The sequence below is a fragment of the Anomaloglossus baeobatrachus genome, chromosome 1 (assembly GCF_048569485.1).
Source record: "Anomaloglossus baeobatrachus isolate aAnoBae1 chromosome 1, aAnoBae1.hap1, whole genome shotgun sequence".
Classification (NCBI taxonomy): Eukaryota; Metazoa; Chordata; class Amphibia; order Anura; family Aromobatidae; genus Anomaloglossus; species Anomaloglossus baeobatrachus.
Genome location: NC_134353.1, coordinates 816,623,318 through 816,636,369, shown reverse-complemented (window position 1 = coordinate 816,636,369; position 13,052 = coordinate 816,623,318). Strand labels below are relative to the sequence as shown.

Below are 13,052 nucleotides of genomic sequence, written 5' to 3'. Positions count from 1 at the left end.
ACAGTGGGCTGTATATTGTACCAAAACTATGTCAATGTGGATGAATGTTGCCTCCTGTCTTCTGCCAGGTGATGCTGCTGACCGAGGGGCTCAGCTCCAGAGCGTCCGTACTGCTGGAACTTGGAGACGCACTACAAGCAGTTCTTAATAAGATGCAGTAAGTACTGATAACCGTGTGCTCCACTGTGTACATTGTGTCTTTGTCTTAGTCGTATGTGTGTGTGTGTGTGTGTGTGTGTGTGTGTGTGTGTGTATATACTGTGTATATAATATATTCATATCTCTACAGTGGTGTGAAAGTGTTTGCTCCCTTCCTCTTTTCTTATTCTTTTGCATGTTTGTCACACTTAAATATTTCAGATGACGAAACTGATTTAATTATTAGACAAAGAAAACATAAGTAAACCCAAAATGAAGTTTATAAATGAAGGTCTTTATTATTAAAGGAAAATGAAATCAAAATCTACAGGGCCCTGTGTGAAAATTGATTGCCTGACCTCCTTAGAGCATAAATTATCAATGGTTTATCACATCTTTAGGAAGCGGAGTTCAATTTAACTAGCTACACTGAGCCTGATTACTGTCACACCTATTCTAAATCAAGAAATCACTTAAATAGGACCTTCCTGACAAAGTGAAGTAGATCAAAAGATCATCCAAAGCTAGACGACATGCTGCGATCCAAAGAAATTCAGGAACAAATGAGAAACAAAGTAATTAAGATCTATCAGTCTTAAAAAGTTTATAAAGCCATTTCTAAAGCTTTGGGACTGCAGCAAACCACAGTGAGAGCCATTATCCAGAAATGGCGAAAATATGTAACAAAGGTGAACCTTCCCAGGAGTGGCTGGCAGACCAAAATTACCCCAAGAGCGTAGCCACAACTCATCAAAGAAGTTACAAAAGACCCCACAACAATATCACTTGGTTCAGTTATGGTCTGTGTTCATGACTCCACCATAAGAAATAGACGGCACAAATGGCCTGTATGGCAGAGTTCCAAGACGAAAACCACTGTTGAGCAAAAAGAACATAAAGACTCCTATCAGTTTTGCACCAAAATATCTTGATGATCCCCAAGATTTTTGGGAGACTACTCTGAGGACTGATGAGGCAAAAGTTTAACTTTGTTTAAGGTGCATGTGCCATTGCATCTGGCATAGAAGTAACACAGCAGTTCATAAAAGGCATATCATACCAACAGTAAAATATGGTGGTGGTAGTAGTGTGGTGGTCTGCGGCTGTTTTGCTGCTTCAGGAGCTGGAAGACTCGCTGTGGTATATGGAACCATGAATTCTGCTGTGCAGGACAGGACAATGATCCAAAACACACCAGCAAGTCCGCCTCTGTGTGGCTACAAAAAATAAAATTAAGACTTTAGAGTGGCGTAGTCAAAGTCCTGACCTTAATCCGATTTAGATGCTGTGGCATGATGTTCAAAAGACAGTTCATGCTCGGAAACCCTCCAATGTGGCTGAATTACAACAATTCTGCAAAGATGAGTAGCCCAAAATTCCTCAAGAGCGTTGTAAAAAGATTCATTGCCAGTTACCCCAAAACTTGATTGGAGTTATTGCTGCTAATGCTGGCCCAACCAGTTATTAGGTTTGGGGGGCAATCACTTTTTCACACCAGGCTCTGTGGGTTTGGATTCATTTTTTCCTTAGTAATAAAGACCTTCATTTATAAACTGCAGTTTGTGTTTACTTATTATTTTGTTTGGTAATCTGAAATATTTAATTGTGACAATCAAGCAAAAGAATAAGAAATCAGAAAGGGGGCAAACACTTTATATCTATATATATAATTGCCTTATTCTGTCTGTCTGTCTGTCTGTCTGTCTGTCTATCTGTCTGTCTGTCTGTCATGCTCCGAAATTGTGTCCTTACGGTGACACAAAGCTGATTGGCCGCTGGGCTCGCCATGGCCCCGCCCCCCCACACGGATTGGCCTCTCGCCCCGGCTCTCTGCAGGCCCCGCCCCCTCACGCAATGCACGCTCGCTGTGGCCCAACTGACACGGGGCTCCGATTCCCAGGTGAGTACACACACATCAGATCACACTCACTCTCACACTCACTCTCACACATCACATCCACACATCACAACATGCTGGGATATCGCTTGCTTCTACACCGGCTCCGTCAGGATCCCGGCAGCGCCAGACATAACCTTGCGATGCTGGGATCTTAACGGAGGCCGTGAAAGCTGGTAACCATTATACACATCGGGTAACTAAGGTCCCTTAGTTACCCGATGTGTATCATAGTTACCAGTGTACACCGGCTCACACTCACATCACATCGCATCCACACATCAAGGTCCTGCAGCTGCGGAACATACATAACATAACAGCACACACACACACACAAATCAGATCACACTCACACACACACATCACATCGCATCCACATACTCACAACATCCTGGGATATCGCTTGCTTCTCGGCGGCGATATTGTGCTGTGAGCTTCCAGGACCTGACGGAGGATCACATGGCCAGAAGCATGTGATATCCCCGGATGTTGTGAGTATCAGCGCGTATGTGCAATATCGTCAGTGTCTGTGTGTGTGAGTGTATGCGATCGGGTGTGTGTGAGTGTATGCGATCGGGTGTGTGTGAGTGTATGCGATCGGGTGTGTGTGAGTGTATGCGATCGGGTGTGTGTGAGTGTATGCGATCGGGTGTGTGTGTGAGTGTATGCGATCGGGTGTGTGTGTGAGTGTATGCGATCGGGTGTGTGTGTGAGTGTATGCGATCGGGTGTGTGTGTGAGTGGATGCGATCGGTTGTGTGTGTGAGTGGATGCGATCGGTTGTGTGTGTGAGTGGATGCGATCGGTTGTGTGGGTGAGTGGATGCGATCGGTTGTGTGGGTGAGTGGATGCGATCGGGTGTGGGTGAGTGTCGGCAGAGGAGCACGGCGTGCTGGAGGAGGCTGGGAGCAGAGAGGCTGATCTTGGGGAAGGCTGGGAGGGGGGGGCTGATGCTGAGGGAGGCTGGAAGGAGAGAGGCTGAGCAAACGTGCTCCATCCGCCATACTGCGCACTCCCCATCGTGCTGCATCCCCCATGCTGCGCACTCCCAAACGTGGTCCATCCGCCATGCTGCGCACTCCCAAACGTGGTCCATCCGCCATGCTGCGCACTCCCAAACGTGGTCCATCCGCCATGCTGCGCACTCCCAAACGTGCTCCATCCGCCATGCTGCGCACTCCCAAACGTGCTCCATCCGCCATACTGCGCACTCCCCATCGTGCACCATCCGGCATGCTGCGCACTCCTAAGCGGATGGAGCATGATGGGGGGTGCGCAGCATGGCGGATGGAGCACGTTTGGGAGTGCGCAGCATGGCGGATGGAGCACGTTTGGGAGTGCGCAGCATGACGGATGGAGCACGTTTGGGAGTGCGCAGCATGACGGATGGAGCATGTTTGGGAGTGCGCAGCATGCCGGATGGTGCACGATGGGGAGTGCGCAGTATGGCGGATGGAGCACGTTTGGGAGTGTGCAGCATGGCGGATAGAGCACGATGGGGAGTGCACAGTATGGCGGATGGAGCACGTTTGGGAGTGCGCAGTATGGCGGATGGAGCACGTTTCGGAGTGCGCAGCATGGCGGATGGAGCACGTTTGGGAGTGCGCAGCATGGCGGATGGACCACGTTTGGGAGCGCGCAGCATGGCGGATGGAGCACGTTTGGGAGTGCGCAGCATGGCGGATGGAGCACGTTTGGAAGTGCGCAGCATGGCGGATGGAGCACGTTTGGGAGTGCGCAGCATGGCGGATGGAGCACGTTTGGGAGTGCGCAGCATGCCGGATGGTGCACGATGGGGAGTGCGCAGTATGGCGGATGGAGCACGTTTGGGAGTGCGCAGCATGGCGGATGGAGCACGTTTGGGAGTGCGCAGCATGGCGGATGGACCACGTTTGGGAGTGCGCAGCATGGCGGATGGAGCACGTTTGGGAGTGCGCAGCATGGCGGATGGAGCACGTTTGGGAGTGCGCAGCATGGCGGGTGGAGCACGTTTGGGAGTGCGCAGCATGGCGGATGGAGCATGATAGGGGGTGCGCAGCATGGCGGATGGAGCACGTTTGGGAGTGCGCAGCATGGCGGATGGAGCACGTTTGGGAGTGTGCAGCATGGCGGATAGAGCACGATGGGGAGTGCGCAGCATGGCGGATGGAGCACGTTTGGGAGTGCGCAGCATGGGGGATGCAGCACGATGGGGAGTGCGCAGTATGGCGGATGGAGCACGTTTGGGAGTGCGCAGCATGGCGGATGGACCACGTTTGGGAGTGCGCAGCATGGCGGATGGAGCACGTTTGGGAGTGCGCAGCATGGAGGATGCAGCACGATGGGGGGTGCGCAGCATGGGGGATGGAGCACGATGGGAGGTGCACACCTCCCCCCAACACACACACACACGCGCACTGCACAACACACACACACTAGGAATCACAAACAACGCCCTACACAGACACCCACACACACAGACAACGCTGCACACACAAATATACGCACATACTGCACAACACACACATTGCTCAAAACATACCTCCCCCCAAAACACACCACACACACACACAAACCGCGCAACACACACACAACGCTACAGACACACAGCGCTCCACAAACAACGCAACACACGCAACACACATACAACACCGCTCTCACCCCCCGCGACACTCAGAACATGTACAGCGCCCTACACAAACACTTGGTAACTACACACAACAACATCTATATATATAACAAAAATCATACATGAACTACACAATACGTAAATTCTAGAATACCCGATGCGTAGAATCGGGCCACCTTCTAGTGTATATATATATATATATATATATATATATATATATATATACATATATATATATATATATATATATATATATATATATATATATATATATATATATATATACTAGAAGGTGGCCCGATTCTACGCATCGGGTATTCTAGAATTTACGTATTGTGTAGTTCATGTATGATTTTTGTTATATATATATATATAGATGTTGTTGTGTGTAGTTGCCAAGTGTTTGTGTAGGGCGCTGTACATGTTCTGGGTGTGGCGGGGGGTGAGAGCGGTGTTGTTTGTGTGTTGCATTGTGTGTGTTGTGTTGTTTGTGGAGCGCTGTGTGTGTGTTGCGCGGTTTGTGTGGGTGTGGGGTGTGTGTGTGTGTTTTGGTGGGAGGTATGTTTTGTGCAATGTGTGTGTTGTGCGGCATGTGCGTATATTTGTGTGTGCCGCGCTGTTTGTGTGTTGGGTGTCTGTGTAGGGCGGTGTTTGTGATTCCCAGTGTGTGTGTGTGGTGTGTTGTGCAGTGCGTGTGTGGCGGTGTATGTGTGTGTTTTGGGGGGAGGTGTGCACCCCCCATCGTGCTCCATCCCCCATGCTGCGCACTCCCCATCGTGCTCCATCCCCCATGCTGCGTACCCCCCATCGTGCTCCATCCCCCATGCTGCGCACCCCCCATCGTGCTCCATCCCCCATGCTGCACACTCCCCATCGTGCTCCATCCCCCAAGCTGCGCACTCCCCATCATGCTACATCCTCCATGCTGCGCACCCCCCATCGTGCTACATCCCCCATGCTGCGCACCCCATCGTGCTCCATCCCCCATGCTGCGCACTTCCCATCGTGCTCCATCCCCCATGCTCTAATAGTTCTCCTATTATACTCAGAGAGGAGTATAATAGGAGGACTATAATAGGAGGAGTAGTCCTGGGGGGAGAGGAGTATAATGCCGGCTCCCTGCACATGTGTACCGGGAGCCGGTGAACGCTGGAAACTATGATACACATCGGGTAACTAAGGGACCTTAGTTACCCAATGTGTATAATGGTTACCAGCGTTCACCGGCTCCGTCACGATCCCAGCAGCGCAAGGTTATGTCTGGCGATGCGTGCGGAGGGCTCTGGGGGGCAGGGCCAGGCCGAGGCGAGCGACCAATCCGTGGGGGGGCGGGGCCAGGCCGAGCCAGCGGCCAATCAGACGGTTGTCACCGTAAGGACACAATTTTGGAGCAAGACAGACAGACAGACAACAGAATAAGGCAATTATATATATATATATATATATATATATATATCTATATATATATATGTGTATGTATGTATGTATGTATATATATACAGTGCCTACAAGTAGTATTCAACCCCCTGCAAATTTAGCAGGTTTACACATTCGGAATTAACTTGGCATTGTGACATTTGGACTGTAGATCAGCCTGGAAGTGTGAAATGCAGCAAAAAAGAATGTTGTTTTTTTTTTTAAATTGTGAAAAGTTTATTCAGAGGGTCATTTATTATTCAACCCCTCAAACCACCAGAATTCTGTTTGGTTCCCCTAAAGTATTAAGAAGTATTTCAGGCACAAAGAACAATGAGCTTCACATGTTTGGATTAATTATCTCTTGTTCCAGCCTTTTCTGACTAATTAAGACCCTCCCCAAACTTGTGAACAGCACTCATACTTGGTCAACATGGGAAAGACAAAGGAGCATTCCAAGGCCATCAGAGACAAGATCGTGGAGGGTCACAAGGCTGGCAAGGGGTACAAAACCCTTTCCAAGGAGTTGGGCCTACCTATCTCCACTGTTGGGAGCATCATCCGGAAGTGGAAGGCTTATGGAACTACTGTTAGCCTTCCACAGCCTGGACAGCCTTTGAGAGTTTCCACACGTGCCGAGGCCAGGCTTGTCCGAAGAGTCAAGGCTAACCCAAGGACAACAAGGAAGGAGCTCCGGGAAGATCTCATGGCAGTGGGGACATTGGTTTCAGTCAATACCATAAGTAACGTACTCCACCGCAATGGTCTCCGTTCCAGACGAGCCCGTAAGGTACCTTTACTTTCAAAGCGTCATGTCAAGGCTCGTCTACAATTTGCTCATGATCACTTGGAGGACTCTGAGACAGACTGGTTCAAGGTTCTCTGGTCTGATGAGACCAAGATCGAGATCTTTGGTGCCGACCACACACGTGACGTTTGGAGACTGGATGGCACTGCATACGACCCCAAGAATACCATCCCTACAGTCAAGCATGGTGGTGGCAGCATCATGCTGTGGGGCTGTTTCACAGGCAAGGGGCCTGGCCATCTGGTCCGCATCCATGGGAAGATGGATAGCACGGCCTACCTGGAGATTTTGGCCAAGAACCTCCGCTCCTCCATCATGGATCTTAAGATGGGTCATCATTTCATCTTCCAACAAGACAACGACCCAAAGCACACAGCCAAGAGAACCAAGGCCTGGTTCAACAGGGAAAAAATCAAGGTGTTGCAGTGGCCTAGTCAGTCTCCTGACCTTAACCCAATTGAAAACTTGTGGAAGGAGCTCAAGATTAAAGTCCACATGAGACACCCAAAGAACCTAGATAACTTGGAGAAGATCTGCATGGAGGAGTGGGCCAAGATAACTCCAGAGACCTGTGCTGGCCTGATCAGGTCTTATAAAAGACGAATATTAGCTGTAATTGCAAACAAGGGTTATTCCACAAAATATTAAACCTAGGGGTTGAATAATAATTGACCCACACTTTTATGTTGAAAATGTATTAAAATTTAACTGAGCAACATAACTTGTTGGTTTGTAAGATTTATGCATCTGTTAATAAATCCTGCTCTTGTTTGAAGTTTCCAGGCTCTAACTTATTTGCATCTTATCAAACCTGCTAAATCTGCAGGGGGTTGAATACTACTTGTAGGCACTGTATATATATTATATGTATGTATAACGGTGTAGATCAGCTTACTCGAGTGAATCACCTGGATCTCAGCTGACTTGGTTAACTCCGTTGTGCCCAGATCAGGATATAGGAGTCCATCCATATAAATGTGAACAACGGCAAGACAGTGTCTAGCAATAACATGAGCAATCCAGGATGCTGTTAAAAATTCTTTCACTTTATTCGTAAATCCATAAAAAAGACATAGTCCCGGTAGTTCAGAACAGCATTAACGCAGGAAAGTAGCGCAGATATGGATTTACAAATTAAGTGAAAGAATTTTTAACAGCATCCTGCATTGCTCACGTTATTGCTGGACACTGTCTTGCCGTTGTTCATATATATAAGTATATACACACACCTTAACATAAATTTCTTATTTGTGTAATCTGTCATATCTATGATTTCTTTTTAGAAATATATAATTTTTTTGTCATTTCAAACATAAACAATTTGTAATTCATCATTTTAAGTAATGTAATTCCCTTTACCATCCAGATCGCTACTTACCAGTGAAAACCGCACTCCTGACATACAAGTCACCAGAGTAGAACTAATTCGAATGATCGAGATATGCCAATCCATGCAGGACAAACTGCGGCACAATCATCAGGTGAGGGGATCTGCAGGTACCACTGAACTCAAACAAGTCATTTTGGTCATATTGTAGGAATGGAACTGGTCACATTATAATTTAAAATACCTCTGTATTTTCTGCTTAGTTCTGATATATCTTAAACGCACATCAAAAGTTTTATTTGGTGGAACAGGTCGTCTGCTTTGACATATTACATATTGTAGAGTGAAGGGTTTGTAGCATGCACATTTGTCTCTTTTTGAGAGGCTATGGACTGATATATGCCTCATATTCAGCTTTATAATCTTTTATGGGGCTGATACCATCCTTTTTTCTTCTTTTGGCATTGATGTATTTATAAAAATTTGGGGGATTTATTTTAATGTCTATAGTGATTTGTGTTTCAGTAGCTAATTTGTTAGCTTGAGTTCTTTTTTACATTTCCTATTGAGAAATGTATACTTCTGAAATGCTATTTCTGTATTCTCAGCCTTCAATAATTTGAATGCCCTTTGTTTTTGTTTTATTATACTTTGTACTGTCTTATTTATCCATAGTGTTTTCTTTTTATTCCTGGACATTTTATTATCAGAGGGTATAAGTTTTAGAACTGAACTGCTCCGCCACACAAAAGGCGCACTGAACGTCTCCGCCACACAGAAGGTGCACCGAGCATCGGTGCTTTGTTTGAACAGTCATTTCGTGCACCTGCACTCACGTATTTTCTATAACTTGATTATTTTTTTTTTTCATTTCCAATATGCATTTAGAACACTTCAGTTTGCTACTGGTAGAAGGGAAATTCATGTTGCTTTGAATAAATTGTGTTTGGTCTTTGTCAGTAGAAATCCCTTCTGATTGTTTAAATGTACATGCCATAGCATTAATCTTCTACAAAAAATTTTTGAACCTAGTACTTATATTATTTGCATTTTTCATTGTGTTTTTGAGTGCGTTTTTTTACATGCATTTTCATTGGGATTTTTTCCCTGTGGCATTCTTGTCTTTTTGGTTTCTTTTTATTTTGGAATACACTTGTTACTTACGGTAGCTTTGATAAAACATTATTATTGTGTGGATTACATTTTGTTTTATTGCATTGCTGCTGCATGTGCATTTTTTTCCATATGGATTTTCCATATCTGCTTCAATCCTATAGGAAAAATTCACAAATAAAACCCTTATTTATTGCAAAAATAAATTGACATAGTCTCAGCATAGGTCAGTTTACGCAGCATATAAAAGCACAGTGGGCATGAAATTTCTAAATCTCATCCACTCTGCAAGAACTGTAAAACTCTGCGTTAGCCTTTGAACTGAAGATTATTTGTATCAGTAAAAAATATAAAATGGCAAGAAAAATATAAAATTCTTCCGAATCTTCTGCTTTCTTCTTGTTGAACACTAGATGTCTCCGTGTAGCTTCGTAGTAAGATCATGTCTTATTTTAATGTTCTTTGTTATAACCATAAAGCATACGTAACTGCTTGCAAAACAGATACTTGTCAATTATTCCAAAAAGCAGAATCCACAAAATCCACGCATTGGAACCTAATTAGAGAGACCAGGGTTTTCCGAAGGATATTGGTTTTTTTTTTTAGCTTAAAGCTTTTTATGCACAAAGAAGAACATCTGAAAAACACCCCTTTTATAAAATTATCTCTTCTGTGCAGCCAAAAAGAAAATGCAGAATTTCCATTGATATTTCCCTAATTAAATTAGGAATGCTAATTGCAGTGCGAGGTGGGGTTAACGCGTCCCTCGATTTCCTCCATGGGCCATTCTGCAACTCAAACGACTTGCAACATAATGCAAATATCTCCTCATTGAGGCTTTTGTCTTTTCTAGAAGTGCACAATAGAGTTCATGTGTATTGAAAAATGAAAAATAATCAAAAACAACTGCTCATTTGTTTATTAGCCTGAAAGGCACGACCACTAATTTATCATCATGATTTACAGCTAATTTGTTAACTGTTTAACAAAATCCCTGGAATTTCTGGGGGCTTTGGATATGATCCTTATCTCACTGTTGTTGCTTCTATTGTTTTATATGGGGGGAAGAGCTCTGGTTCCGGAACATAACCTTCAGTACAATGCCAAGGAGTGGAGTGTCACACATACTTATCGGGTTGTGCTGTTTTAGGGTATTTACATTTAATTTTCCTTACGGATTTGCTTGTCTAAAATCTGCAGCAGAATAGAGGGCCAGCTAAGTTACTGACATCTAATAATTGTGGAAATGCTTTTGGGTAAAAAATGTAAATCCACAGCCAGTCATCTCATTCTGCGGATTTGTGTCATAGATTTCAACCATTTCATTGTAGAGGGGTGAAGTTTGCAGCAAAATCCAGGTGGTTTTTCTGGATCTTGTAGCGACTTGCACCCAGATTTCTAGCAGAATGCGCTGCAGAATTTGTTGCACGTGCAGATTTTGCAGCACTATGCAGCTTAAAATGTGCTGCCGAGACTCCTCCATAGGGAAGTTTCACACTGTATATGTTTTTTTTGTTATTTTTTTTCTATAATGTTCAAAAGGTCACAGGGTCTTACACCTTAAAGGGAATCTGTCACCAGGTTTTTGCCACCTACTCTGAGAGCAGCATCACGTAGAGACAGAGATCCTGATTCCAGCGATGTGTCACTTACTGGGCTGTTTAGTGCAGTTTTGATAAAATCACTGTTTAATTAGCAGTAAATTATCATTAGAGGACTACTTGGCATGCTGCAGGTAGTCCAGCCTATTCATGAACTCTGTATAACTGCTAGATCTGCAGCACAGAAAACAGTGATTTTATCAAAATGACTGCAAACAGCTCAGTGACACATTGCTGGAAACAGGTTCTCTGTCTCTATATTATGCTGCTCTCAGATGGGGGAGAAAAAACCTGGTGACAGATTCCCTTTAAAATCTTATTGATTGTTAAATAGAAGACATTTTCCAAATTGTCTCTCCAGCAAAGGAGACAAACTCTAGCGCAGCTCCACCTATTGGAAATAGCGATCCTAAAAGTCAAATGTGGATTTTTAACAATCCTTTGCATATGACCTAGGATATATAAGCCAGATCAGAATTCCAATTTGCAGACACGGTGTTTCGGGGTGCTTGCCCCTCGTCAGTGCAAAGTACATTTTCCATCATTATATATTAGCTAAACAGTGTAGCATGTGTTTTGGGGTAGAGAGATTTATCAATGCTATAGAATTATTATGTATTTTATAGATATAATAATCTGTAATATGATTTACTGACTTATGGGACAGAAATTTGTTGCTGTAGGTAATACTTGCTAAAAACGCTGACTGTTCTGTGGGCTATCTATTCATGTGTCTGTTTCCTAATTTAATTATACTAACTGTATTTATTACCATGCCTGGTTTATAAACTGTGATATTTGTCTTAAAGGGGTGGTCCAGTCTTCTGGTAAATGCTGCTGTCAATCTATATGACTGCAGACTTCTTAATTCTTGCAGCGTGCACAACACATACTGTCAGGATTCTTAGGTGAAAGCGGGCAATCACATAACCACAAGTATGCAATTTGCTTACTTCCAGCCACATTCCATCTAGACATGCTCAGCCTCGCTCAATTCACTTTTATTGAGGGAGACTGAGTATGTCTATTCGGCGCGTGACCGCATATATGCAGTTTTCCCCCTGTCACCAGCAACACAGGAGGATCCTGACAGGATCCAGAAGTCTGCAGTCAAACAGAGAGACTGCAGACTTACATCAGAAGACCTGATGACCATTTTAAGGTCACATTTAAATAAGTCTGCTGAACCCATTAATTTTAGTAGGATCGGCCGACCATATGATCTTTATGAAGCCCTCCCAATTTTCCCAGACAGTTCATGCCAGAGGAGAGAAGGATCAAGGAGTTATAATTTTAATGCCTGATCCTTTTGTTTTTAGGGGAGATTAACCCTAGTGAACGTGCGTCCAACAACTCGTGTAACTGCAGCTTTAATTGTATTAGAGGATTTCTACATTTCTGCATGCTGTAAAGCACATTTAACCCGCTGTAATTTTACAATGCTTTGTACCAGACTACAAGCTCAGCTCTGCTACAGATGCAGACCTTCTAAAGCTAACACACAAAAAAGAGATCAGGATATAGAAAGCTTAAGAAGCCATTTTTTTTTCTCCTAAATCTGAGTAGATATGTAGTGTGAGTGTGTTAATATACCCACCTGCCATCTTCTCTGGAGTCCAGCGCTGTTCTGCTCCTCTTCTCAGTGACGTCACTGATCTTCATACTGTGCTCTGTGTGACCCGGGAGTCTCTTTTACAATGTAAAGGCCCTGTCACACACACAGATAAATCTGCGGCAGATCTGTAGTGGCAGTGAAATTGTGAACAATCAGTGCCAGATTTGTGGCTGTGTACAAATGGAACAATATGTCCATGATTTCACTGCAACCACAGATCTGCCAAAGATTTATCTCTATGTGTGACGGGGCCTTTAATCTATGGAACATCAGAATGCAGCTCATAGACTTACATTATAAAAGAGCTTTCCGGATCACACACACAGCCCATAGAGTGAGCCGGAGAATCTGAAGAGCGGTGATGTCACTGAGAAGAGGAGTAGAACGGCGCAGGATCCCAGAGGGAGCGGCGGTAGGAGAGTATAATAACACACTCACGCTACACACATATACACTGATTTAGTAGAAATAGATCTTCATGGGAGTGCTTCTTTAACACTAGAAGTCCCAGAGAGGGGTCATTTAACATT

General features: G+C 44.6%; 1 protein-coding gene across 1 annotated transcript in view; it reads left to right on the top strand.

The window, feature by feature from the left end:
* Positions 1-13,052, top strand: part of LOC142252959 (uncharacterized) — a 250,264-nt gene that overhangs the window by 79,994 nt on the left and 157,218 nt on the right. Inside the window, exons 6-7 of the mRNA XM_075325066.1 lie at positions 69-157; positions 8,233-8,347. Coding sequence (XP_075181181.1) covers positions 69-157; positions 8,233-8,347 — 204 coding nt within the window. The remainder of the gene's footprint in view (positions 1-68; positions 158-8,232; positions 8,348-13,052) is intronic.